Here is a 27,725-nt window from a genome sequence, read left to right on the forward strand (position 1 = left end):
CGTGATCAAATGTCACTGCATTTGTGCATGGACCTTTGAGACCCAGTTCTCTTGACCGAAGAGGTCCCAGTGGTTGGACCCCATGAATCTGAAAATAAACCCTTATCTTGTGGAGAACGTTAGATGTTGGCATAACCACTTAGAGATCATCTCCAACTGCAGATCGAGACTATGTGCATGTTGACTAGCTGAATCAAGTACAAAATCTATTTTAAATCAACCATTTAGTCAGGTATACGGTTTTAGAATCTTTTATAGAACTCCTTTACACCAAAATACCTAAAGAATAATCAACTAGCAGTTAGGCGACACACGTGGGTTAGGTATTAACACGGGTGAGTTTTACATGCGAGTTGTGTCCCATAGCGATATGGATGGAACTCGCAAATGGAAAGAACACTTTGATGTCACTGTGTTTATTCGCAGGAGCGATTTTTCTGTCACGGTGATGCTGCAAGATTGAAAAACCGATGCATGTTCTATTTTGGGGTGATTTCTTGCAAGAAATCACCCATTATTTGCTGTGGGATTTTTAAATAAAATCACAACGAACTTGCATGCCATGCGATTTTTACCAAACTATTTGCAATCTTTTCAAGCACATGAAATTGGCGAATACATAGATATAATGTTTTTTTTTAAGTAAAAGTGCATCATGCTCACATCCAGAATCGCAGTTTTACAAGCATGATATCAATCTGCGTTTCTCAGACCGATAACGTGCTCGCCCATTTGAATGGCAACCTTAGATTTAGAAGCTGAAGTGCTACTAAGCCAATATCCATTAAAACTGTGCCAAATCGCCTTGTGCTTAGTAATGTTCCAATGAAGTCAATTAAAAGCTGTATCAAAGCTGGTGCTAATGATTAGCTATCCATGGCAACTAATCGGGTCACAGTTTTCATTTTCCAAAGACCCTAATAGAAATTAGAGGTGGACTGTAATTGGTTTTTACGACCAACTACTCCACTTTTTCTTTGCATCAGCTTTTATATATCACACCAGTGTTTTGGGTTCAAAAAGGCACCTACGTCTGGGCAAAGTATTGACAAGGTTGGTGTTTTATTAGAAAGAATCTGAATTGTGATTTTTGAATATCTTTCATAGAACTGTTTAAATTCACTGTTCAATTTGCATTATAATGGACTTTCCATAAATCAAAAGTACAAGTGAAGATTAAAAACTTTGTAATACAAGTTATTACAGAAGAATGCCTCGTTCTCCATGTGTCTCCCAGACATGTACAGTCAAGTCAGACATACTTGCCTTGGCTTCATCAGCGCACTGTACATGTGTCAAACCACCTTTACTCAGTGTTGCGTCAGCTGGCAATTGCGCCCAGATTGTGTGGTAATCACGCAAAAGACGTGATATGACAGCAATGTGTTGTGCACCCTTGGGCAGGAGGGCGGGTAGGAGCAGTCAGATAAGTGGAGAAAGGCATATTCCGGTAGATTTTTTTAATCTTCATTTCACAGGTGCACTTTAAGCTGAAAAGGTGGTTTATGGCAACCAAACTCAGTAATCCCTTAACCCTTTCCAATCCAATTTTGGATTCAGGGTTTCCTAAAAGGCTTTCTCTTTTTGCTGTTATACAACGGCGCCATCTGCTGGCTAATGCCAGTGTGTGTGTGTGCCAGAGAGGCTCCGACAGCGGAGTGGCTGGCAATAGATGGTAAGAATATCCTGTCGGATGTCTTCTAACATTAGAGCTGTACAAGCTTCAATCAGAATGTAGGAAGACATCAGACAGTGGATTGGAAAGGGTTATTACAGCTCATTGCTGCATATTATGATGTACAAGTCACACCTTTACTGCCTATGAAAAACACAACATGTCATTGGTAATTTAAAGCTCCATTTTTTTTCCTAGGTGTATCGTTCAATCTGATGAGAAATTGGTGATCAGTGCTTCCTGGGCCAAGGATGATGACATTACACGACTTTTAAAGTCACTTCCCAACTGGTTGAACATGACTCAGCCTAAGCAATTAAGACCCAAAAGAGAAGACGAAGAGGATTTTATACGGTAACTTCCAATCCTATTCTTACACAGCACATTTCTGTAATTCTGTCTTTGCAAGTGCAGTATGCGCCAAATTCATCAACAAGAGGAATCTGGGGTTTTACAAAAAACAATGCCATGTCCAACATGGCATTATATTTAGACAATAGTTGCACTTGACACAACCCTACATTCCTGCCCACTTTTGCTGACATGTACACATATGTCAGAAATAGTGGTGCAGAGGCTTCATAAATAAGGGGTTCAGCTTGAACGCCGTATTTTTCAATGCGTCTTTGCCAGAAAAGTATTTTATATACACAGATAAATTGGCTGTTCACACTGATTTTAAAAATACATATTTTAAGAGCTTTGGTTTTTGCACCTCAGTATGTCTTACCATTAAAGATTAACCATTTACCTACCAGCCATTATCAGGTTTTCGTTTTTTCATCCCTGCATTTCAAGAGCCAGAACTTTTTTTCCCCATTGATATAGCTGTGTAAGTGCTACGAGTTGCATTTTTTAATGGTACCATTCAATTCATCGTATAATGTATTGTAAAACTTTTACAAATTTTTAATTGGAGGTGGCATGGTTGTTAGAGATGAGCGAGCGTACTCGGAAAAGCACTACTCGCTCGAGTAATTTGCTTTATCCAAGTATCGCTGTGCTCGGGTCTGAAGATTCGGGTGCCGCTGCGGCTGACAGGTGAGTCGAGGCGGGGAGCAGGGGAGAGCGGGCGCGAGAGAGGGAGAGAAAGATCTTACCTCCGTTCCTCCCCGCTCTCCCCTGCAGCTCCCCGCTCCGTGCCGGCACCCGAATCTTCAGACCTGAGCACAGCGATACTCGGATAAAGCAAATTACTCGAGCGAGTAGTGCTTTTCCGAGTACGCTCGCTCATCTCTAGTGGTTGTGCTAAATGCATCAAAAGAGCTACAGCTTTATCCATTTTTTATCCAAATTACCTGCCTCCTACAGCTTTTGTTCCTCACACGCCAGTACTGACCTCCCTAAGCCTAGGGGAAGGATTTGAGGGTATTTTTGTGCTAATCGACTGGCAACTCCAGTGAAACACATCCTGCGGCCTGCACTGGCATCGGACCCCAGCCTGCCTTCTCCTCTCTCAGGGCCACTATGTTACCGGTACTATCTGTTCTCCCCCACCTGCTACTAGAACTCCTGAGGAGTGACTGCTATGACTGGGTGCCCACTTGCAATCAAGGCAAATCCATACTACTGCATCTTTCTGGCCAAAAGGACAGCCAGCCAGAGGTCTTTTATGGTCAGTGGATCCTGATGGAACACTGCGACCTCCTGGGCTTCTCCGTGCTGGGTTTCCATTGATATTCTCCATCTCATGGTGCTGCCTGCAGGGAGCTCGCCAACGGGATCGGCAGACCTTGCTCAGCTGGCCCTATCTGCCAGCTTAAGGCTTTGGACCGTGACAGCAGACAATATTATGCCTGCTGAGGTGTCCTTCCAGGTAGTGTGTAGCAGCTGTTCATTACCTCCTCAGCCACCTTGTTGACAAGAGCTGATCGGTAGGACTGTTGTCTGTCTGCCGGCAGCTCCACTGTCACAACAAGAGAAAGCCAGTGGAGCATTTAGACTGGTGACTGTAAGTACTTTCATTTTGTATCAAGTGTACAGTCTGTTCACCACCATCATACTGAGCCATTTATTGTGTGCCATCCCAGCAAATCTTTTATCTCCCTCTACCACATCTTCTGTGCACCTTTCATCAGCTCCTCAATTTTTCCGGCTTTCCCAGGGGAGAGCTTATTATTTGTTTTCCTTGTTGTGCTATCTGAGTACTGTCTCCAATTTTTGCAGCCCATAAAGACCCTTTCTGTGCAGCATAAATTACTATCTCTGGACTTTACCTCAACCTTCAGTTTTAAGCACATTATTTTCTATACCCACAGCACATGCGTATACTGCCTCCTGCTAACTCTCCACTGAATAGGTCTGTGTTGCCACTTAGTGGCTTTTCTCAGTGTAGCATTTAGATTTCAATACCAGAGTCTACCCTAATTTTTGAGGACTTTCTTACTATAGGTCTGCCCTTGCTCATATTTTTGCTCCATGTTTAACACAGCGGAACTGTCTCTGATAATGGTTCCATTCTAATATTTTTGTTGGCACTGTGAATATCAGTCATTGTTTCTGACAACTAGGTGACTGCTACACTCTACCGGACAATTGTGATAGCTTGACATGCCTACAGGTTTCTGGGAATGCCTTGCCAATCACATCAGAAAGTCCCTGGTTCGTGTATCCCTGCCTTGAAGTTGGCTTACAAAATGGCTTCTAGTCCTTTTTCATCCGATTGATCTGCCCACTCTTTAGCCCTGTGCTCCCCGGATCCAGAGCAGGATGTTATCCAGGAAGTCATTCCAGGAGATCCATCTGCCATTTTTGACCCTGCCACTTTGCTTTTGCAGTTTAAGAACATCCTGCATTCTGAGCTATCTTAAATGTCTTGCAAGGACTTAAAGAAGGGAATAAAAGAACTGGGCAACCAAACGGTTGTTCTAGAACAGTGTTTCTCAACTCCAGTCCTCAGAGACCCCAACAGGTCATGTTTTTAGGATTTCTTAAGTATTGCACAGGTTATGTAATTATTGTCAGTGCCTCAGACATTGCCACGGGTGTTCTTACTATAGGATATCCTGAAAACATGACCTGTTGGGGGTCCGTGAGGACTGGAGTTGAGTAACACTGTTCTAGAAGATCGGAAAGACTCCATTACCTCTACAGTGGAATTTCAGAACAAGGACTTGCAGCTCCCGCAGGATGAAATTCGTGCCCTGAACAATAAGCTGGAAGACTTTGAAAATCTACACAAGCAGAAGAAACGTATGTATTAGAAGGCTCTCTAAATCTATAACTGACTTGCAGTCTTGAGCTGCTCGAGATGGACTCTATTCACGCTGACACGACATAACCCTGATGGGTCCCCCTTTAGACCTAGTTATAAAATTTAATTATTATCGCACTAAAGATAAACTTCTGTCTCCAGCTTGCAAGGCCACCAACCTGGTCTTTCAGGTCCACCTGTACCAATTATTTCCTGATTTGGCCCTGATCACAGTTGCAAAATGTAGATCCCTCATGCCCTACTTAGAGGTGATTTAAGCAAAGAACATCAAATAGGTTTCCCCTTCGAGCTTCAGTTCACCTACTTGGATGCCGTCCATATGGTTATGTCTTTAGAAAGAGCCAAACTTTGTTTTGCAAAACAGCGCTTTACAGACCCGACCTCTCCTGTTATTTCAGGGCAAATCCAGTTGACATCTGCTGCGAAAGCCGAGGCCATGAAACTTCTGCTGAAGTTGCGCTGCCTCCGGGACCCGCACTCCGCTAGGATTATCTCTCCTCTATATTCTCGCCTCACCCAAGCACCATGTCTCCTCTTTGTATGTAAATGGGAGGCCGACATTGGCAAGGTGTTGACAGAGGCTGAATGACCTCAGATTTGGGCCTCCTGCTTTACGGGAATGCTGAATACCTTGATGTTAAAAACTAATTTTAAAGCTTTCATGAGATGGTACTTTACTCCAGCTTGCATAGCTAAAAGAGTCCAAGGTTACTCTCCTAGTTGCTTTTGTGGATGCGAGGTATCTGGTCACATGTATCACATTTGGTGGCTCTGCCCCAAGTTGAGCAGACTTTGGATAGGAGTGTACTTCCTTATTCTTACTCTCACGGGTTGCAGTTTGGCCAAGCATCCATGGCAGGCCTTGCTGCACAAAAAAATTCCCTCGGAGCCTCGTCACTGTCACACCGTCACTTCATTTGATTTCATAGCTGTGAAGTAAACTATAGTGGCCTTTTGGCGCAGGCCTACGCTTTGCTTCTCACCCTTTCGCTTCTGCACATCACTTTTTTCTTATCTCTCTGCTTTCTTTTTTTTTTATTTTTGTCTCCTCTTCTTCCTATTCTGGCTGGCTGTAAGGCTGTTCAAATCTGTTTTTTTTTATACCTGTACGTTGGTTGCCAATTTGGCGACTTTATTTTGTTTTAGTATTTTATGTATTTTTTGTGTGTTCCACTGTTGTTGGGTCACCTTAAGACTAGAGATGAGCGAGTATACTCGCTAAGGGCAATTGCTCGAGCGAGCATTGCCCTTAGCGAGTATCTCCCCGCTCGAGACAAAACGTTCGGGTGACGGCGCGGGGGAGTGGTGAGTTGCGGCAGTCAGCATGGGGGAGCGGGGGGGAGAGAGGGAGAGAGAGATCTCCCCTCCGTTCCTCCCCGCTCTCCCCCGCAGCTCCCTGCCTGCCGCCGGCACCCGAAACTTTTGTCTTGAGCGGGCAGGTACTCGCTAAGGGCAATGCTCGCTCGAGCAATTGCCCTTAGCGAGTATACTCGCTCATCACTACTTAAGACCCATTTAACCAACTTGTATTCTTTTCTGTTATGTTCAGCAGTGAAAGTTTTTCCTTTTTTATATATGCACTTATTCTGAATTTGCAAAAAACAACAAAACTTGTAAGTTTAAAAGAAAAAAATTAAAGTGGGGTGATATGGGAACCAAATCAAAATACGCAATTTTTTCTGGGAGTTTGGCTTTTGTAGTGTTCATGGTGAGATAAAAATGACATGTTGCCTTCATTCCATGAACCAGTAGCATTAGGATAATAGTCTGTTTATAGTTTTTGTTTGTTTGTTTTACTACTTTAAAAAAATCTATTTAAATAAAAGCTTTTTGTTGCCCTATTCTGAGCCCCATCTTTTTCCATCAATGGGGTGTGAGAGGCATATTTAGGATTTCAGCCGCAGTTCAGCAGCGCTGCTGATTAGAGCCGCTCTTCAGTACCACGTGACTACACAGCGTGCACGCGGATTGCCTTCAGCAGCCGTGCACTACACACTACAGTTAAGCAGCCGTGCACTACACACTACACTTAAGCAGCACAGGGTTAGGTTTAGGGTTAGGTTTACCTAGACCCTAAACCTAACCCTAAACCCTAACCCCATGCTGCTTAAGTGTACTGTGTAGTGCTCGGCTGCTTAACTGTAGTGTGTAGTGCACGCTGTGTAGTAACGTGGTGCCGAAGAGCCAATCAGGTGGCTCTAATCAGCAGCGCTGCTGAGCTGCGGCTGACATCCTAAATATGCGTGTGAGAGGGCTTGTTTTTTTGGCGGGACGAGCTGTAGTTTTTACTGCTATCATTTTTGGGTGTACACAGCTTTTTCATCACTTTGTATGTAATTTTTATTGGGAGACTATGTTGACCAAAAAGTTTATGCATTACACAAAAGCATTTTTTCAGTTTTTACAGCGTTCACCATGTGAGATAAATAATGCAATACGTAGATAGTTGAGGTTTTATTTGGACACAGTGATACCAATTCTGTTTATTGTTATTGTTTTTTGGAAAAAATGAGAAAATAGCTTTTTTAATTTTTGATATTTTAATTTTTTAAAAACTCAGTTCACTTACATTTTACATTTTTAGAGCAGGGCTTGATATGGTTAAATGCCTGACAATCTTGGGAGCTTTCACTAGGCTCAGGGCTATTATGACAATCCTCTACCCCTCGCGATTGCATCATGGAGGCCGATTGTATGTCGGAGGGGGGTGGACATGTCCTCCTCCAGCTGACCGCTTACATGCCATGGTCAGGATTGACTGCACATATATTCAGCCAGCCGCGATCAGAACTACCTCCGATACTGGCCTTTTGCGGCAGGTGTCGACTCCCGAGCCCGCTTCATACCCGACCCACACTTCTGTGACATACATGTACGTCACATGGGGAAGGGTTTAATAATTTCATTTTATACAATGTATTATTTATTTTGTTCCCTTTACAACAGAACAGATTTTTGAAATGGAGGGCTGAAGCTAGGCATCTCTGCTCTCTCGGATCATAGTGATTTTTTTCGTGCCTGTATTCTGATAAAGGGTTTTTTCTACAAATCAAGTTTATATTAAAAAGCCCCAAACAAAATTTAATTGATATTTTAAACTGTTGTTTTAACCCCAAGATATACTTTTTTATATTTTTTTTTGGTCCTACTGTGTCCCCCTCAGGACCACTGCTAATTAGAGATGAGCGAGCACCAAAATGCTCGGGTGCTCGTTATTCGGGACGAACTTTTCGCGATGCTCGAGGGTTCGTTTCGAGTAACGAACCCCATTGAAGTCAATGGGCGACCCGAGCATTTTTGTATTTCGCCGATGCTCGCTAAGGTTTCCTTGTGTGAAAATCTGGGCAATTCAAGAAAGTGATGGGAACGACACAGCAACGGATAGGGCAGGCGAGGGGCTACATGTTGGGCTGCATCTCCCAAAAACTTTTACTTCTGAAAAGCCCTCATTAGCATGGCATACCTTAGCTAAGCACCACACTACCTCCAACAAAGCACAATCACTGCCTGCATGACACTCCACTGCCACTTCTCCTGTGTTACATGCTGCCCAACCGCCCCCCCCTCCCCCCCACAGCGCACACCAAAGTGTCCCTGCGCAGCCTTCAGCTGCCCTAATGCCTCACCACCCTCATGTCTATTTAGAAGTGCGTCTGCCATGAGGAGGAACCGCAGGCACACACTGCAGAGGTTTGCACGGCTAGGCAGCGACCCTCTTTAAAAGGGGCGGGGCGATAGCCCACAATGCTGTACAGAAGCAATGAGAAATAGAATCCTGTGCCACCGCCATCAGGAGCTGCACACGTGGGCATAGCAATGGGGAACCTATGTGTCACACACTATTCATTCTGTCAAGGTGTCTCTGCATGCCCCAGTCAGACCGGGCTTTTTAATTCATAGACACAGGCAGGTACAACTCCCTATTGTGAAGTCCCTGTCGACCGACAGCATGGGTGGCTTCCTGGAACCCACCGGCGGTACATAAAAATATCCCATTGCAGTGCCCAACACAGCTGAGGTAGTAATGTCGTGCTTAATGCAGGTGGGCTTCGGCCCACACTGCATGCCCCAGTCAGACTGGGGTTCTTTACAAGTGGACACAGATGCATTTATAATTCCCTGTGGACCCACAGCATGGGTGGGTGCCAGGAAGCCACCGGCGGTACATAGAAATATCCCATTGCATTGCCCAACACAGCTGAGGTAGTAATGTCGTGCTTAATGCAGGTGGGCTTCGGCCCACACTGCATGCCCCAGTCAGACTGGGGCTCTTTACAAGTGGACAGATGTAGGTTAAACTCCGTGTGCACCTACAGCATGGGTGGCTCCCTGGAACCCACCGGCGATACACAAAAATATCCCATTGCATTGCCCAATACAGCGGATGTAACGTCAGCTGTAATGCAGGTGGGCTAAAAATTCATTTGATTACACTGTAGGCGAGGGCCCACAAAAATTGCTGTATCAACAGTACTAATGTACATCCAAAAAATTGGCCATGGCCAACCAAGAGGGCAGGTGAAACCCATTAATCGCTTTGGTTAATGTGGCTTAAGTGGTAACTAGGCCTGGAGGCAGCCCAGTTTAACGAAAAATTGGTTCAAGTTAAAGTTTCAACGCTTTTAAGAGCATTGAAACATATAAAAATTGTTTAGAAAAATTATATGAGTGAGCCTTGTGGCCCTAAGAAAAATTGCCCGTTCGGCGTGATTACGTGAGGTTTCAGGAGGAGGAGGAGGAATATTAGACACAGATTGATGAAGCAGAAATGTCCCCGTTTTGGATGGTGAGAGAGAACGTAGCTTCCATCCGCGGGTGCAGCCTACGTATTGCTTACGTATCGCTGCTGTCCGCTGGTGGAGAAGAGAAGTCTGGGGAAATCCAGGCTTTGTTCATCTTGATGAGTGTAAGCCTGTTGGCACTGTCGGTTGACAGGTGGGTACGCTTATCCGTGATGATTCCCCCAGCCACACTAAACACACTCTCTGACAAGACGCTAGCCGCAGGACAAGCAAGCACCTCCAGGGCATACAGCGCGAGTTCAGGCCACGTGTCCAGCTTCGACACCCAGTAGTTGTAGGGGGCAGAGGCGTCACGGAGGACGGTCGTGCGATCGGCTACGTACTCCCTCACCATCCTTTTACAGTGCTCCCGCCGACTCAGCCTTGACTGGGGAGCGGTGACACAGTCTTGCTGGGGAGCCATAAAGCTGGCAAAGGCCTTGGAGAATGTTCCCCTGCCTGCGCTGTACATGCTGCCTGATCTCTGCGCCTCCCCTGCTACCTGGCCCTCGGAACAGCGCCTTCTGCCACTAGCGCTGTCGGGAAGTTTACCATCAGTTTGTCCACCAGCGCCCTGTGGTATAGCATCATTCTCGAACCCCTTTCCTCTTCGGCAATGAGAGTGCAAAGGCTCTCCTTATACCGTGGATCGAGCAGTGTGTACACCCAGTAATCCGTAGTGGCCAGAATGCGTGTAACGCAAGGGTCACGAGAAAGGCATCCTAACATGAAGTCAGCCATGTGTGCCAGGGTACCTGTACGCAACACATGGCTGTCCTCACTAGGAAGATCACTTTCAGGATCCTCCTCCTCCTCCTCTTCCTCCTCCTCAGGCCATACACGCTGAAAGGATGACAGCCCAGCAGCATGTGTACCCTCACCAGTGGGCCAAGCTGTCTCTTCCCCCTCCTCCTCATCCTCCTCATGCTCCTCCTCCTCCTCCTCAACACGCTGAGATATAGACAGGCGGGTGCTCTGACTATCCAGCGACATACTGTCTTCCCCCGGCTCTGTTTCCGAGCGCAAAGCGTCTGCCTTTATGGTTTGCAGGGAACCTCTCAAGAGGCATAGCAGAGGAATGGTGACGCTAATGATTGCAGCATCGCCGCTCACCACCTGGGTAGACTCCTCAAATTTTCCAAGGACCTGGCAGATGGCTGCCAACCAGGGCCACTCTTCTGTAAATAATTGAGGAGGCTGACTCCCACTGCGCCGCGCAAGTTGGAGTTGGTATTCCACTATAGCTCTACACTGCTCATAGAGTCTGGCCAACATGTGGAGCGTAGAGTTCCACTGTGTGGGCACGTCGCACAGCAGTCGGTGCACTGGCAGATTAAACCTATGTTGCAGTGTCCGCAGGGTGGCAGCGTGCGTGTGGGATTTGCGGAAATGTGCGCAGAGCTGGCGCACCTTTCCGAGCAGGTATGACAAGTGGGGGTAGCTTTTCAGAAAGCGCTGAACCACCAAATTAAACACATGGGCCAGGCATGGCACGTGCGTGAGGCTGCCGAGCTGCAGAGCCGCCACCAGCTTACGGCCGTTGTCGCACACGACCATGCCCGGTTGGAGGCTCAGCGGCGCAAGCCAGTGGTCGGTCTGCTCTGTCAGACCCTGCAGCAGTTCGTGGGCCGTGTGCCTCTTCTCTCCTAAGCTGAGTAGTTTCAGCACGGCCTGCTGACGCTTGCCCACCACTGTGCTGCCACGCCGCGTGACACCGACTGCTGGCGACGTGCTGCTGACACATCTTGATTGCGAGACAGAGGTTGCGTTGGAGGAGGAGGAGGAGGAGGAGGAAGGTGCTTTGGTGGAGGAAGCATACACCGCCGCAGATACCACCACCGAGCTGTGGCCCGCAATTCTGGGGGTGGGTGGGACGTGAGCGGTCCCAGGCTCTGACTCTGTCCCAGCCTCCACTAAATTCACCCAATGTGCCGTCAGGGAGATATAGTGGCCCTGCCCGCCTGTGCTTGTCCACGTGTCCGTTGTTAAGTGGACCTTGGGAGTAACCGCGTTGGTGAGGGCGCGTACAATGTTGCGGGAGACGTGGTCGTGCAGGGCTGGCACGGCACATCGGGAAAAGTAGTGGCGACTGGGAACCGAGTAGCGCGGGGCAGCCGCCGCCATCATGCTTTTGAAAGCCTCCGTTTCCACAAGCCTATACGGCAGCATCTCTAGGCTGATCAATTTTGCAATGTGCACGTTTAACGCTTGAGCGTGCGGGTGCGTGGCGTCGTACTTGCGCTTGCGCTCAAACTGTGGCACTAGCGACGTCTGGACGCTGCGCTGAGAGACATTGCTGGATGGGGCCGAGGACAGCGGAGGTGAGGGTGTGGGTGCAGGCCAGGAGACGGTAGTGCCTGTGTCCTCAGAGGGGTGTTGGATCTCAGTGGCAGGTTGGGGCACAGGGGGAGAGGCAGTGGTGCAAACCGGAGGCGGTGAACGGGCATCGTCCCACCTTGTGGGGTGCTTGGCCATCATATGCCTGCGCATGCTGTTGGTGGTGCCTCCCCAGCTGATCTTGGCGCGACAAAGGTTGCACACCACTGTTCGTCGGTCGTCAGGTGTCTCTGTGAAAAACTGCCACACCGTAGAGCACCTTGACCTGTGCAGGGTGGCATGGCGCGAGGGGGCGCTTTGGGAAACAGTTGGTGGATTATGCGGTCTGGCCCTGCCTCTACCCCTGGCCACCGCACTGGCTCGGCCTGTGCCCACACCCTCACTTGGCCCTCCGCGTCCTCGGCCGCGTCCACGTCCTCTAGGCCTACCCCTACCCCTCAGCATGCTGTATTACCAGTGATTTGATTTCCCAGGCAGGAAATAAATTGGCGCAAGCCTGCAGGTCAAATATAATTTTTTCGCTTTTTTGCAAAGGGAAGGCCCCACTGCGTATATTCAATGAACAATACGTTTAATAACTGTGGTGTGGCCCTGAAAAAGTGTCACACAACTTTAGTGTAGCAGAGTTATTAACTCTGGCAGAGCAGGTATTTGCCAGTCAGGAAAGACAATGGCGCAAGCCTGCAGTAAACCGTAGCTGGTTGCGTCTGATTTTTGTACGTTGTCCACGCAGCACACACGTACACGGAGACCTTAGGACTGACACAGGCAGGCCAAATATAATTTCTTTTCCTTTTTTGCAAAGGGAAGGACCCACTGCGTATATTCAATGAACAATAACTTTTAGAACTGTAGTGTGGCCCTGAAAAAGTGACACACAACTTTAATGTAGCAGAGTTATTAACTCTAGCAGAGCAGGTATTTGCCAGTCAGGAAAGACAATGGCGCAAGCCTGCAGTAAACCGTAGCTGGTTGCGTCTGATTTTTGTACGTTGTCCACGCAGCACACACGTACACGGAGACCTTAGGACTGACACAGGCAGGCCAAATATAATTTCTTTTCCTTTTTTGCAAAGGGAAGGACCCACTGCGTATATTCAATGAACAATAACTTTTAGAACTGTAGTGTGGCCCTGAAAAAGTGACACACAACTTTAGTGTAGCAGAGTTATTAACTCTAGCAGAGCAGGTATTTGCCAGTAAGGAAAGACAATGGCGCAAGCCTGCAGTAAACCGTAGCTGGTTGCGTCTGATTTTTGTACGTTGTCCACGCAGCACACACGTACACGGAGACCTTAGGACTGACACAGGCAGGCCAAATATAATTTCTTTTCCTTTTTTGCAATGGGAAGGACCCACTGCGTATATTCAATGAACAATAACTTTTAGAACTGTAGTGTGGCCCTGAAAAAGTGACACACAACTTTAGTGTAGCAGAGTTATTAACTCTAGCAGAGCAGGTATTTGCCAGTCAGGAAAGACAATGGCGCAAGCCTGCAGTAAACCGTAGCTGGTTGCGTCTGATTTTTGTACGTTGTCCACGCAGCACACACGTACACGGAGACCTTAGGACTGACACAGGCAGGCCAAATATAATTTCTTTTCCTTTTTTGCAAAGGGAAGGACCCACTGCGTATATTCAATGAACAATAACTGTGTTGTGGCCCTGCCTACACAATTCTGTCCCTGTAGTATCAATGGAGGGTGCAATGCTCTGCACAGACGATTTTTAGAAAAAAAAAAATGCAGCACAGCTAACAGCAGCCTGGACAGTACTGCACACGCTTAAATTTGGCCCTAGAAAGGACCGTTGAGGTTCTTGAAGGCTACACTCACTCCTAACACTCTCCCTGCCTATACACCACTTCTGTCCCTAATGCCGGGTGCAATGCTCTGCACTGCCGATTTTGAGAAGAAAAAAAAAAACACTGCTAGCAGCAGCCTGCACACAGGTAGATGTGGCCCTAAGAAGGACCTTTGGGGTTCTTGAAGCCTACACTGACTCCTAACGCTCTCCCTACAGCAGCACCAGCACGATAGTACTTTCCCTCAGCTAACTCACAAGGCATGTGTGGCGAGCCGCGGGAGGGGACGACTTTTATACTCGGGTGACATCTGATCGCCCCAGCCACTCACAGCAGGGGGGTGGTATAGGGCTTGAACGTCACAGGGGGAAGTTGTAATGCCTTCCCTGTCTTTCAGTTGGCCAGAAAAGCGCGCTAACGTCTCAGAGAGGAAACTGAAAGTAACCAGAACACCGCGTGGTACTCGTTACGAGTAACGAGCATCCCGAACACCCTAATATTCGCACGAATATCAAGCTCGGACGAGTACGTTCGCTCATCTCTACTGCTAATCTGTGCCAGTAAGAGTGGGCTTATAGACAGTGCCATATAACCTGTTTCTGTTTTCTACCTACCACTCCCAAGACCCCTTGCACATACTTTTCCCCCAAACTCTGTACGTCATTACCAGCAGTCATATTCCATAGCACTGTGATAGATGTAAATAGAATATACCCAGCAGATTCAGTAGTCCGTCTCCTTCACCCCTCTAGCAACTGTAAGTATAGGGGGAGATTTATCATATACGACTTTTATGTGCGACTTTAAGGCCTCATGTCCACGGGGAAAATCAGATCCGCTGCAGATTCTCCATGGAGAATCTGCAGCGGGTCCCTCCTGCCCCGCGGACATGAGCGCTGAAAATAGAAATTTAAAAGCATTTACCTATCCGTAGCGGGCGGCGAAGGTCAGCTGTTCCTCACGGCCGGATCTTCATTTTCGGCCGGCGGATGAATTCCTGACGCCGGCGGCACGTCATCGACGTGCCGCGCGCATGCGCCGGGCACATCCGCCGAGCCGAAGCAAGGGAGATGCGGCCGTGAGGAAGAGCAGAGCTTCGCGGCCCGCTGCGGGTGAGTAAATGCTTTTAATTCCTATTTTAGGTCTCCCGCGGATCCGGACGGCTTCCATAGGCTTCAATAGAAGCCCGCGGGAGCCGTCCCCGCGGGAGACCCGCATGAAAATGGAGCATGGTCCAGATTTTTTCATGCTCCATTTTTTTTAAAATGCCTTTTATTGACGATCCGCGGGTATTTATCTACCCGCGGGTGGTCAATGCATCCCTATGGGATGCGGATCCGCGCGCGGGAGATCCGCTGCGGATTTTAAATCACATTTTGCCCGTGGACATGAGCCCTAAGTCTTCATACCAATCTATTATGAGACAAATTCATCAAAAAGTCGCAGCCTGTATGTTAAATAAGGAGCAAATGCCTTCTTTCAATGCAGTGTGAAAGTTGGTGCTGGAAATGCACCTCTTCAGCACTGGAGTAGCTGTGCAACATTTTATGTGACTTTTAAGAATAAATAAATAAATAAATCCCACATAATAAATCGGATCCAAACCATTGCACCACCTAAATCATGGCCACAGATTTAGACTAAAAGTAAAACGACGTGACCAGTCATAAATAATACAAATGGTCCTATCGCTTTCATAAATCTGACACATGTCACTTATTCTGGAAAAAGTCATATTATAGACTAAAATCTAGGCGCATGAGGCTTCATAAATCTCCCCCATAAGAACGTTCGTCTGCACATGTCAGAGATTTTGTGCCATCAAATCTGGAACAGTGAAAAAAATAGTACTTGCTTGCTCACAAGTCAGTCCCTAGAAGCGGTCTTTGTGTTACTGCACTACTATGGTCCCTTGCTGAGGATGCAGATAGTCTGTAGAGACTACTGTTCAGTAATGCAGGATCAGCATATATGTCCACCAACACTCAGATCTGTAGGTGGATGTTCATAGTGATATACACTTGGAACAAAGGTAACGCCATATTATGTAAGTAGATAGCATAAGTCTTAATTAGCTAATTTTTATGCCCATAAATAGTAAATATTAATTCTTCATTGTTTGTATAAGGGCTCACGCTCACAAGCGTATTTTGGCTGCGTATTCTGTGGGTAGTACACAGCAAATACCCATGTAACATGCATATTCACTGCGTACTTTATGCACCCATAGGCTATAATGGTGCATATTACAGGGTTTTTTTTATGCGCATAATATGTGCATATGAAAAACGCAGCTCTGAATGGCCCAATGTAAATCAATGGGGTTTCAGCAATGCGTATTACGCAGCCAATATACGCTTGTGTGAGTGAGCCCTAAGAAATATACAATAATAAGGTTTAGACGGATGGATACATTTTAGGGGTACGGTCCCATTTAACAATCACCAGGTGGCTGTGTTGCAGCAACAGTGTGGCCGTGAAACCCGCCAGTGTTACAGGTCCGTACAGTTTGCTAATGAATTAAGTGTTCACTAGCTATTTATATAGTTAAAGGGGTTGTCTCACGGCAGCAAGTGGGGTTATACACTTCTGTATGGCCATATTAATGCACTTTGTAATATACATCGTGCATTAAATATGAGCCATACAGAAGTTATTCACTTACCTGCTCCGTTGCTGGCGTCCCCGTCTCCATGGATCCGTATAATTCTAACGTCTTCTTGCTTTTTTAGACGCGCTTGCGCTGTGCGGTCTTCTGCCTGGTGAATGGGGCCGCTCGTGCCGGAGAACTGGTCACCGCGTCGTCATCGTAGCTCCGCCCCGTCACGTGTGCCGATTCCAGCCAATCAGGAGGCTGGAATCGGCAATGGAACGCACAGAGCCCATGGTGCACCATGGGAGAAGCCCCGCGGTGCACCATGGGAGAAAACCGCAGTGCATCCCTGGGAAAGGACCGGCGGCCATCTTTGGGAGATTTTTTAAAGTCCTTATTTCATCGGATCGGTGAGTAGCAAGCGGTTTAAAAACCGCTTTAATTTGCTATTTTATGCCTGGGGGGTGACAGGGGGAATGGGGTGAGGTAAAATTTTGAGGTTTGCCGCGAGACAACCCCTTTAATGCAATTTTAGGCAAACTCTTGGCAAGTAACAACCAATAGCCAGTGAACACTTAATTCATTAGAAAGGCTCATGGACCTATATCTCAGGCAGTATCGCTGTCACAACTCAGTTGTGCGGTAGCCATGGAGCAACCACTTTGCGGGATGGTACCCTGCTTGGTTTACACTGTCTAACTATCAGATAGGACTAGTAAGTCTGTAGTTTTGGGCACAGGGCACCCAAAACGGTATAAAATCAATAACTCTGAAAACTACTTTAAAGGGATTCTGTCACCAGAATATGAAAAAATGGCAGGCACCATAGCACCATGCGTCACATGGCACACAATATAAACATGTGTGTTTAAAAAAAGTAAAAGCTGTATAGTAACTTTTAAAACGCCCTTTTATATTTTGGGGCCCTGTATGCAAAAATGACCCACCTCATGTCAGAGTTGGACCGCCAGCACCCTGAGTCACACAGTCTTGCCTTTGTTCACTCCCCCTCTTTGCCCAGCTGCCTCCCCTAGCCACTAATATCAGCGCAAGCAGCAGTGAATTCCCATGCTTGCGCTGTGTGACTATCTTGAGCGCTCTCTCCCAGAGGACCTGACACATTCTCTATGCATCACTAACGTTCGAGACGTAGACACCTCAACCTCAGTTTGTATGTCTGCTTCTGACTGGAGCCGAGTGCCGCACAGCGAAAGCACTGGATTTTACTCGGCTGCTTGCGATAATGTCAGCAGCCGAGCAAAGAAGGGGTGTGAACAAAGGTAGAATCATGTGATTTGTAGTGCTAGTGGCCCGCCTCTGTCACTCCAGGCAGGTAGTTTTGTATACAGGGCACCAGAACATAAGTAAGTTTTGAACTTCTTAGTGACCATGCTTTTTTGCGTTTTTCCATTTTTGTATTTTTCTCCCCCGTTTTAAAAAATCGTAACTCCTTCATTTTTCCATCAACGTCGCTGTATGAGGGCTTGTTTTTTTGCGGGACGAGTTGTATTTTTCAATAGTACTATTTAATGTACCGTATAATGTACTGAAAAACTTAAATAAAAATACAAAGTTTAGAGAAATTGAAAAAAAATGCAATGCCACCATCTTTCGGTACGTCCTGTTTCTACAGCGCACAAAGTGCAACAAAAATGACCTGATAACTTTATTCTATTGGTCAGTACGATTACTACGATACCAAACAGTAGTTTTTTTTCCTGTATAAAATTTTGGTTTATTTTCTGCCATCTTCTGCGCGGATTAGCTTTTTTATTTTTCTGTCAACATAGTTGTGTGAGGACTCATTTTTTGCGGGATGTCCTGATATTTGCGTTGGTATCATTTTTTTTCTTGGAGACAGGGTGACGAAAAAAAGCACATTTCTGGCATTCTTTTTTTTTTTTCTGACAACAATCTTCAGTTGGGGTAAATAATGCATAACTTTGATAGGTCGGATTTTTACAGATGCAGCGATACCAAATATGTATTTTTGCTTTATTATTTAGATTATTTTATTATAAATATGGCAAAAGGTTTTTTTAAAAAAACTTTTATTACTTTTTTTTCTTACTAATTAGTAAAACTATATTGATCTTATTTTTACTTTTTTTCTTTCTTTTTTTTTTGGTCCTCAGAGAGGACGACAACTTGGATGCTTTGATCTTTTCAGTCTATCAAGCCATCCCACGGGCATAGCTTGATGGGCATTCTGCCATGACAGCCCTGGGGCTTTTCAGAAGGCCCTCGGCTGCCATCACAACTGCATGGCAACCTGCGTTCTCATCGCGGGGTGGCCGAACGGGACCCAAGGATATTGATCGGGGGATTTAAATGAATTGACTGCGGCATTTAAAAGGTCAACACCTCCGATCAGCCGCGTGGCTTATCGGAGCTGTGGCTGCTAGTTGTTTGCTGTTAGAAACAGTCGCGCCCCGCCATCACTCTTCATATACGTCCTGCAGCTGCAGGATCTAAAAACACGATAGACCAGTCACAAAGAGGTTAAAGTTTTCCATCCTTCCTTTTTTACACAGATGTGTGTGTTCTTTGCCATGTGACACATGACGCTGTCTTGCCTGCTAATCTTGCATATTTTGGCGACAGAGTCCCTTGGGAACTATTCCTATCCACATATACTATACCTATAGTGAAGCTCCACTTATATGGAGTCTGATGCCCTGTTAGTGTGCAGTGAATGGTCTCGCCTAGTCTACTTGCTGTGGTCATTGTGGGCCGTGTAGTTTCTCTGCATAGACTCATGGCACATACCGATACTGACAAACACATACCGTCTGAAATAAAGAAGTATTTTTATATCAAAACATTGTAAATAATTGGCTTCCTTTTTTTTTTGCGCAAATGTTGTTTCAACTCAACGCTTATTTCTGCAGCATAGTAGCTTCTGCATCGTCCAATGTGTTTTTACAGAGTACCCTCCGAGTTTGATGGCTGCTTAGTATGAAAAGGACTCAGTTGGATTAAACTTAAATTCTCTTTTTATGTAGCATGGTTCAGTGAATATGAGAGGAAGTGTCACAAATACTGTCCCTCCATTTCAGAGGAAGATGCGTGATAGCGCTGTCTGTTGTGCCAGCAAACTAAATGCTGCACCTGGCGTTTTGGAGGCTTATCATCTCAAATCATTTTCTACCTTGTTTAGTTATTGAGAAGTGTGATTAAATGGACAGCGTTGCTTTTATCTTGTAAATCAACTCTTAATATGCAGATCCTTCCCTGTCTATAGCATTACGCTGTTTGTGGATCTGATGAGCACTTAAATCTTCCTTATTGCTGTTTAGTATGCTGTAAGCATAATCTACCTCCTAGCAATTCTTTATAAGCCTACAAAGATAAAAGAATACCTTTTTTTTTTTTTTTTAAACATATATATTTTTTAACTTTCCCAACTCCTGATCTGGCATTGAAGAGATTAGATCCCTTGAATCGGTAGAAGATCCTGCTCTTTACGGTTTCTCTACAATACATAGCATATTTGATGCACAAGCCATTTAAATTGGAACAAATTATCAATCCTTTTTGATTAATATTGCTTACGTGTTGTTGCATAATTATCTACTGATTGCTCATTTTTACTGTTTTTGATTGATAATGGCAACATCCATATTTAGGGATTATCATCCTGACCTTTTTACTCAAATCCAGGTGACACAAAATTTACCAAAGTAATTTTTTGTCTGATTGCAGACCTGCAGGTTGTTGTAAATTGTAGTGTAAACAGAGAATAGTCCTGTGCTTTATGATCACCCCGGATTACAACACTTCACAATCAAGCTTTTACAAACGTTGCAATCAAGCAACATGGCTACCTGAGAAACAATTCGCCTTCTCCACAGACAGAACTAACTCTAATTGTATTTTGATTCTGATGTTGAATCTTTGGTTTGGAGCCAGTATGAAATATTCCAAATTAATATATTCGTAAAACCAATTTTGCAGTTCTGCACATATTAATTGTAACAACCAGCTGATTGCGAGGTGCTTACCTACTTTTACTATTGGGGAGAGGGGAACATTTAGATTTTAGGATTTGGGATAGGAGTAATGGGGAAAATCCAATTCTCCGAGCCTTTCTTAATCTGGACCACTAGCACGGTTGCCAACCGTCCAGAAATCCTGGGCAGTTTGTAAAAATAAGTCACTTACACTGGAAAAAAGTACAAAGAAATAGATGCGTCTGTCATATTTTTGAAGCTGCTGGTACTTGAGCAGGTTATTAAAAATGTTATTACCGTATATACTCGAGTATTAGCCGACCCGAGTATAAGCCGAGACAATAAGTTTCACCACAAAAAGCTGGGAAAACCTATTGACTCGAGTATAAGCCGAGCTGTACTTGAGTATATACTAGGTAAAAAAAAAACCTCCATACTCACCTCCCAGTCGGCGTCTGTGTCTGTGCGACAAGCTGCTTGAATTCATCTGCTGCAATCCACCATCGTCCTCTCTGCTTGGCTCTGTCAGTGCTGTGCAAGTAAGCGCTGTGATTGGATTGAGCGCCAGCCAATCACAGCTGGAACTCGATCCAATCACAGCTTTTACTTACACAGCACTGACGGCAGGGGATTTGAAAGCCGAGCAGGGAGAATTTGAAAGCAGCTGGATTGACTATGAATGATCAAGCACCGGCTGTGATTGGCCGGCGCTCCATCCAATCACAGCTCCTACTTACACAGCGCTGACAGAGGGGGATAACAGAGCCGAGCAAAGAGGATGGCGTTCAATGACAGCTGAGAGAATTCAAGCAGCCTGCCGCACCACCGCTGGAGACACAGATGCCGGCTGGGAGGCGAGTATGGACGGTTTTTTAAGCCTTCCCTGACTCGAGTATTAGCCAAGGGGGGCTTTTTCAGCACAAAAAAATGGCCTGAAAAACTAGGCTTATACTCGAGTATATACGGTAATTATCAATATTTTACAATTCACAGTAAATGCTGCTAAAGAGATCCTCTCAGTTTCTGGCCTTTAAACATGTATCACTTGTAATCTTTATCATTCATCATAGTTCTCCAACGTGTCTATGAAAAACATTGGCTGTCTGTGATTTTTTTGATAAGTTGTCCAGAAAATAGAAAAATTCACGTTGGCAACCCTGACCAATAAACATATTTTAACATCCTAACCAAGAAGGATTCTGGAGTTGAAACATCCTCTTAATTACATGTTGAGGGCTTTTAGCTTAAAAGGAGTTGCCTCCCTTTTTTTAGTTAAAACCATGGCAATCACTGGTTTCTATCTATGTGAAAGGTGCGTTTGCATATATTAAGTATATTTGAGTAGATTTTCCCTGCAGCTAGGAAAATGCAGCATTACATGTTGACCATTTGATAGATGGCTGGGATATTCCAAGTCCTCCAAAGCGTCTCTCAATCCACCCCATAGAGGTGTGCTTCGAGTTGGGACTCTCCTCTGTCTTATTCCTCCATGCTAGGATTACTGGTTGACTCCTGTGCTATTTCAGGTCTTTTTACTCAACAGCAAATTAATGTTTCCATTAACAGACGGAATTAAGTGAATACAGAAAAATCTCAATCTTGTAAGAGGAATAGAAAAAAAAGTTAAACTATGTTGGGTCAAATTGGGTGCATTAGCAATCTTAGTGTTAATAGGGCATTTTAGAAAGTGTTGTCTTTATCAGACACAAACTCCTTTAATTTTCCGATTGTGGTTAGTCATTTTTTTTTTTTGCTTATCCACATTAGAGTAGTTGATGGAATCATGCTAGTCATTCACTTTTGTATCCATAGCTACCTTTTGTCTTACTCAGATACAATGTAGTTTCCAAAAGGTGTTCTTCGGGCCTCTACATACCTCTAATAGTGCCTGAAAACCATCCTAATGAAAAGGAGGCCCCAAATTCCACAAGGTGTGCCTTAGTTTTTCAGCCCTATGTTTAAGTCAAATAGCACCCAAGTACTACTGTTATGTAATGCGTGACTTGGGGTGGACCGTCACATATATGTGGCTTGGATGTGGATCCTTATGGTAAGGAGCTGGATGTAAGCAGTGCCAGCATTGGAGCTAGGAGTATTGAACTGGAATGCATACTCAATGTGTTGCATAGACACAGAGTTTAGCAAGAAATCCAGTAGTTGCATTGCAGATACCGGAGAAGCAACCAAAAGAAGAAACCTGAGCGAGGTCAGCGGACAAATCCAAGGGGCTAAGCAATAGGCAGAAGTCAGACGAGGAGAATACTTGGAACAGAATTACAACTGAGTGGTTGAAACAGTGTACTTAGAAGCTGGACAGAACCGGAACTCAGGTTGTACATTAACACGCAGGTGCTGAGTAAGGGAACTGGCTGGATGTGTAGGGCGCGGATGATTCACGATAACTGCCTCGTGTGACACAGAGTGAAAGCTCTCGCCTACGACCTGAAGATTGTAAGTTCAATCCCCGCATGAATCAGGTAGCCGGCTCAAGGTTGACTCAGCCTTCCATCCTTCCGAGGTCGGTAAAATGAGTACCCAGTTTGGTGGGGTGTAATAAATAATAATTACCTGAAAGTGCTGCGGAATAAGTTGGCGCTATACAAATACCAAGATTTATTTATTTTTTTTATATGCTGATCACTGCTAATTTCCAGTCTGTATTTGGACTTCTAATTAAAAAATAGCAAATGCATAGAAGCTGTGCCTGCAATACTACACTGGGCCACTGCACAGTGTAAGGAGCTATCTGTTCGTGTCCGGTACAGGATGAAAGTGACCTGGCCAACAGTTGATTTGGTCAGAGTCCTATTTGGTGGAGACCCACCGATCTGCTACTGATCACTTATCCTATGGATAGGTAATCGATTTTATTTATTTATTTATTTTTTCCAAGAGTTTAAAACCCTCCTGGTGCAGCAAAGTGTGGCAGAGCAACGAACACTGATCAACACAGAAGAGCTGGACTGCAGCCACAACATCAGGGTTGAGCACATGCAGACTAGCAGCAGACTTGAATAAACCACTTGGATAAAATAGCATCCAACAAGCGTTGAGGGGAAGGAACAACAGCACAGTCCATGACAATTACCACTTAAAGTGACATGTATCAAATTTAAGAAAATGGAGCTTATGTACTGAAGGCAAATTTTGCTGCATCCTTAAGGGTTAATTGAAGAAGATGCACTTTGCAGCGAACTTCATGTAAATTGAGTCAGACTTGGTACAGATACTAGCCGATATCTTGTTAGTTTTTGCCCCTGCCCATATCAGCAATTGGTAATCCTGTTTTGCTCCTCACGGGTTGGACACCATGATAAGCATATGTGTTTTAAATTAGTATGTGTGTAGCTGCAGGAGATGTCAAACCTTATGGCAGAAACAGGCTTTTTCAGTTGCACACAAGGTTTTAAAAAAGTGCGAGCCTAGGGATTAGAATTCCAGAATGTACTTAACATGCAACTTTTTCTGCTTCATGGTCAGTATGTAAAATGATGGCATTGCTACCTAAGGCTAGAGATAATGCAAAACTGAACAAACTTCGCTTGTCCTCAATTCTCAATGACAAGTAATACATTATTCAAAACTGATGGAACTATGTTCCTACCATTTATGTATTCATTTATAGAACTTTGAGGCTCTTCAGTCTTGTAGAATGCGCAAAAAGGTTGTTAATGTTCTGTAGTATAGGAGAATATTTGTGGTGATTTGTATTTTAACTCAAGGGTGGTTGGAGAAATTTACGGTAGGGCTTTATCACATGGCCACATTTTACCAAATTATTGTCCATCTGTCAGATATTCATGTCTGTATGTACTAAAAAGAGATCTGTTTAGATGTATATTATATGTGTGCAGTAAACAACCTCCAGTAAATATAATGATGGCTGTAACACATAAGATGTATTTCCTAATCCTATGGTTTCTTAAATTGGGAACTATAAGCAGCCTGGCACTAGACATATCTTGACCATACTAGTGTGCATTCAGCCCAAGGTCTGATTACTTCATGCAACATTGTGGGCACTGCCGCTGGATGACCCTGCATTGGGGGCACTGCCGCTGGAGGACCCTGCGTGGAGGGCACTGCCGCTGGAGGACCCTGCGTGGGGGGCACTGCCGCTGGGGGACCCTGCGTGGGGGGCACTGCCGCTGGAGGACCCTGCGTGGGGGGCACTGCCGCTGGGGGACCCTGCGTGGGGGGCACTGCCGCTGGAGGACCCTGCGTGGGGGGCACTGCCGCTGGAGGACCTTGCGTGGGGGGCACTGCCGCTGGAGGACCCTGCGTGGGGGGCACTGCCGCTGGAGGACCTTGCGTGGGGGGCACTGCCGCTGGAGGACCCTGCGTGGGGGGCACTGCCGCTGGAGGACCCTGCGTGGGGGGCACTGCCGCTGGAGGACCCTGCGTGGGGGGCACTGCCGCTGGAGGACCCTGCGTGGGGGGCACTGCCGCTGGAGGACCCTGCGTGGGGGGCACTGCCGCTGGAGGACCCTGCGTGGGGGGCACTGCCGCTGGAGGACCCTGCGTGGGGGGCACTGCCGCTGGAGGACCCTGCGTGGGGGGCACTGCCGCTGGAGGACCCTGCGTGGGGGGCACTGCCGCTGGAGGACCCTGCGTGGGGGGCACTGTCGCTGGAGGACCCTGCGTGGGGGGCACTGCCGCTGGAGGACCCTGCGTGGGGGGCACTGCCGCTGGAGGACCCTGCGTGGGGGGCACTGCCGCTGGAGGACCTTGCGTTGGGGGCACTGCCGCTGGAGGACCTTGCGTTGGGGGCACTGCCGCTGGAGGACCTTGCGTTGGGGGCACTGCCGCTGGACGACCTTGCGTTGGGGGCACTGCCGCTGGACGACCTTGCGTTGGGGGCACTGCCGCTGGATGGGTATTATTGTATCTTGATGCCACCAGGAAGCTAGGGGTTTGACAGGGCTTGGATGCAGGAACGCCCCTGTCACACCTCCAGCTCCCGATTGGCTGACATCTCAAAGGTCCTAGCAGCACAGTGTGTATTGATTGTTGGCTGCCGTGGACGCTTTGGGTTAGGGATGTTTGCCTGTTAGCCTTACATTATTACATGTAAAAACTTCCATGTTACTAACATGCAAGTTTTTATATGTACTCATGTAAGTCCAACAGGAAAAACGTCCCTAACCCTAACCGTCCGCGGCAGCCAACAATCAATGCACAGGAAGTAGCAGTGCCGTGGATCTACTGCCGATGCCGTGCAGGACAGAACATAGAGGGTCAGCGGGTATCAGAAGCAGCAGCAGCGAAGGGCCGCCGAACACACTGCAGCAGCAGGAAGCGCACGTAAGGCCTGGGGAGAGGAGACGCTACTGAAGATTTCAAGTGGACTGGCAGCGAAGATCACGAGCACCAGTGCCGAAGCCGCGGTGAACTAGCAGCTGGAGCGGGGAGCAAAGGGCCTGGGACTAAACTGCAGCAGTGAGGAGCACAGGGTAGGCCACGAGACACCACGAGCAGGGAGCACAGCAGCGGGGATGACAGAGCAGGAGCGGGGATTACAGGGTCATGGAAGAAACTGCAGGAGCCGGGAGCACTATTAACAGCCTGGGAGCCGGGATTTGATAATGATGCTGAGCTGCCAGGACCTGCAGCCGAGCCTTCTCTCCAGCCAATCCGGTTCATGGGGCGTCACCGGCCTGTCAGTCTTGTCTCTAGCAGTACTTCTTGGTGGCGTCAAGATACAATAATACCCGCTGGATGATCCTGCGTTGGGGAGACTGTCACTGGAAGATCTTGGAGGCATTGTCACTGGATGATCCTACATTGGGGCACTATGGCTGGCTGATCTGGCATTTGGGGCACAGTCGCTGGATGATCATCTAGTGTTATAAGCTATAATATGTCCCTGGATAAATAGGAAGTTTTTAAAAAATACCCCTCAGAAATTCTAGGAGGGGTATTTTTACTCTAAAGGAAGATATGTAGTGCGGCCTCTGGATCAAAATATATGAGTTTATGTTTGCATAGCATGTATTGGAGTCTGATACAAGTAAAACAAACCAAAAAAAAGTTGTTTTTTTTTTTAATTAATTTTTTTCATTCAATCAATAATGCACTAAAGGGTTAAAAAAATTTTTTTATAAATCTCATAATGGGAGATACGTAAAAAAGCAAACAAAAAAAACGTTTTTGTAAAATAGATATTTGTTATTAAATGTAATGTTTTGTCAGAAGGCAGAGGCATAACTCCTGGGCTGCACTGCAACATGTATAATCAGGCCAAACCTGTGTGTGCCATTTTTAATACTATTGTCTAGGTCTGTGGCAAAGGGGTCCTTGGACCCCCTAAAGACCGAGGACCTGGCAGAGGCAGATACTTGTGTCCTATGTATTATCTGCAGTAGTCCACACTTAGCTGATCAGTCCAGCATTCAAACGCTTTGTGCTCGGAGTTTCAGCTTGTGGGATGCATTAGTCAACAGCCATCACTCAGGCAAGGTAAGCAGTCACACTTTCAGCATATTAAGCACATTCTGCTCACCAGGGCAAAGAAAGAAATAATGGACGGATTCTCCTTGTATAATTAGTTTTTAAAGCCCTAAGGACTATTTGGCACTTGGTGTCCTTCAAGTCATATAAAGGTTACCTCTCATTTCATTAACAGAACAGAAATTTCAGCCCTAGAAGTACATTTATTATTAGCAGACTTGACTTTGATGTGAGAGAACAGAAGACGAGGAGACGTAGGAGGCATAACAAATCATTACAGCTGTCCCCTGCACAGCCATCGTCAAAAGGCATATTCAGGCAGTCACCGTGTTATCAGTAAATTACCGCAAAGTCACTGTTATCTCTGTTAATGTATGTTATGTGGATTAAACACACCTATACTTAAATATTGCCTGGAATGGTAATGTAAATGAGGAAAATGTGTCCATTGAGTTTACACTACAGGATGTGATGCCGTTAACTGCTTGATCAGTACTATCCAAACATCCAGAATAATTGGCAGCGCTAAATCAAATTCTCCTGCAAGGGCACTTTGACTAGTTTTCGTCGCTTTTTATCTTTTTTCCCCCCTTCCTTCTTTTATTTATAAAAAGGCTTAAGCTTCTATTTTATTCAGAGAATCTATAGCTGAAACAAGAAGCTGTCTTTTAAATTGATCGTCGGTGTGAGAGTGTCTTGAAATTCAGAAATATAGACGCTACTGCTCCTACAGAATTCACATTTTTAGATTTAATACTTTTAATAAAAATTTGGTTGTAGGCAGTCTTCCACTGCGCTGCTAAAGTCAATGACTCGAGGCTACTACTTCTAGGACAAAACATCACTGTGCATGCTTAATACAATGCTAGCCATCTTGGGCTTTAAAAATTAAAGAGCGTTGATACTAGAGCCAGGCT

At 45.9% G+C, this 27,725-nt stretch overlaps 1 protein-coding gene across 1 annotated transcript in view; it reads left to right on the forward strand.

The window, feature by feature from the left end:
- Positions 1 to 27,725, forward strand: part of EXOC4 (exocyst complex component 4) — a 395,535-nt gene that overhangs the window by 255,128 nt on the left and 112,682 nt on the right. The window contains exon 13 of the mRNA XM_066592136.1: positions 1,874 to 2,029. Within this exon, the coding sequence (XP_066448233.1) occupies positions 1,874 to 2,029 (156 nt within the window). The remainder of the gene's footprint in view (positions 1 to 1,873; positions 2,030 to 27,725) is intronic.

This window comes from Eleutherodactylus coqui, chromosome 2 (assembly GCF_035609145.1).
Source record: "Eleutherodactylus coqui strain aEleCoq1 chromosome 2, aEleCoq1.hap1, whole genome shotgun sequence".
NCBI lineage: Eukaryota > Metazoa > Chordata > Amphibia > Anura > Eleutherodactylidae > Eleutherodactylus > Eleutherodactylus coqui.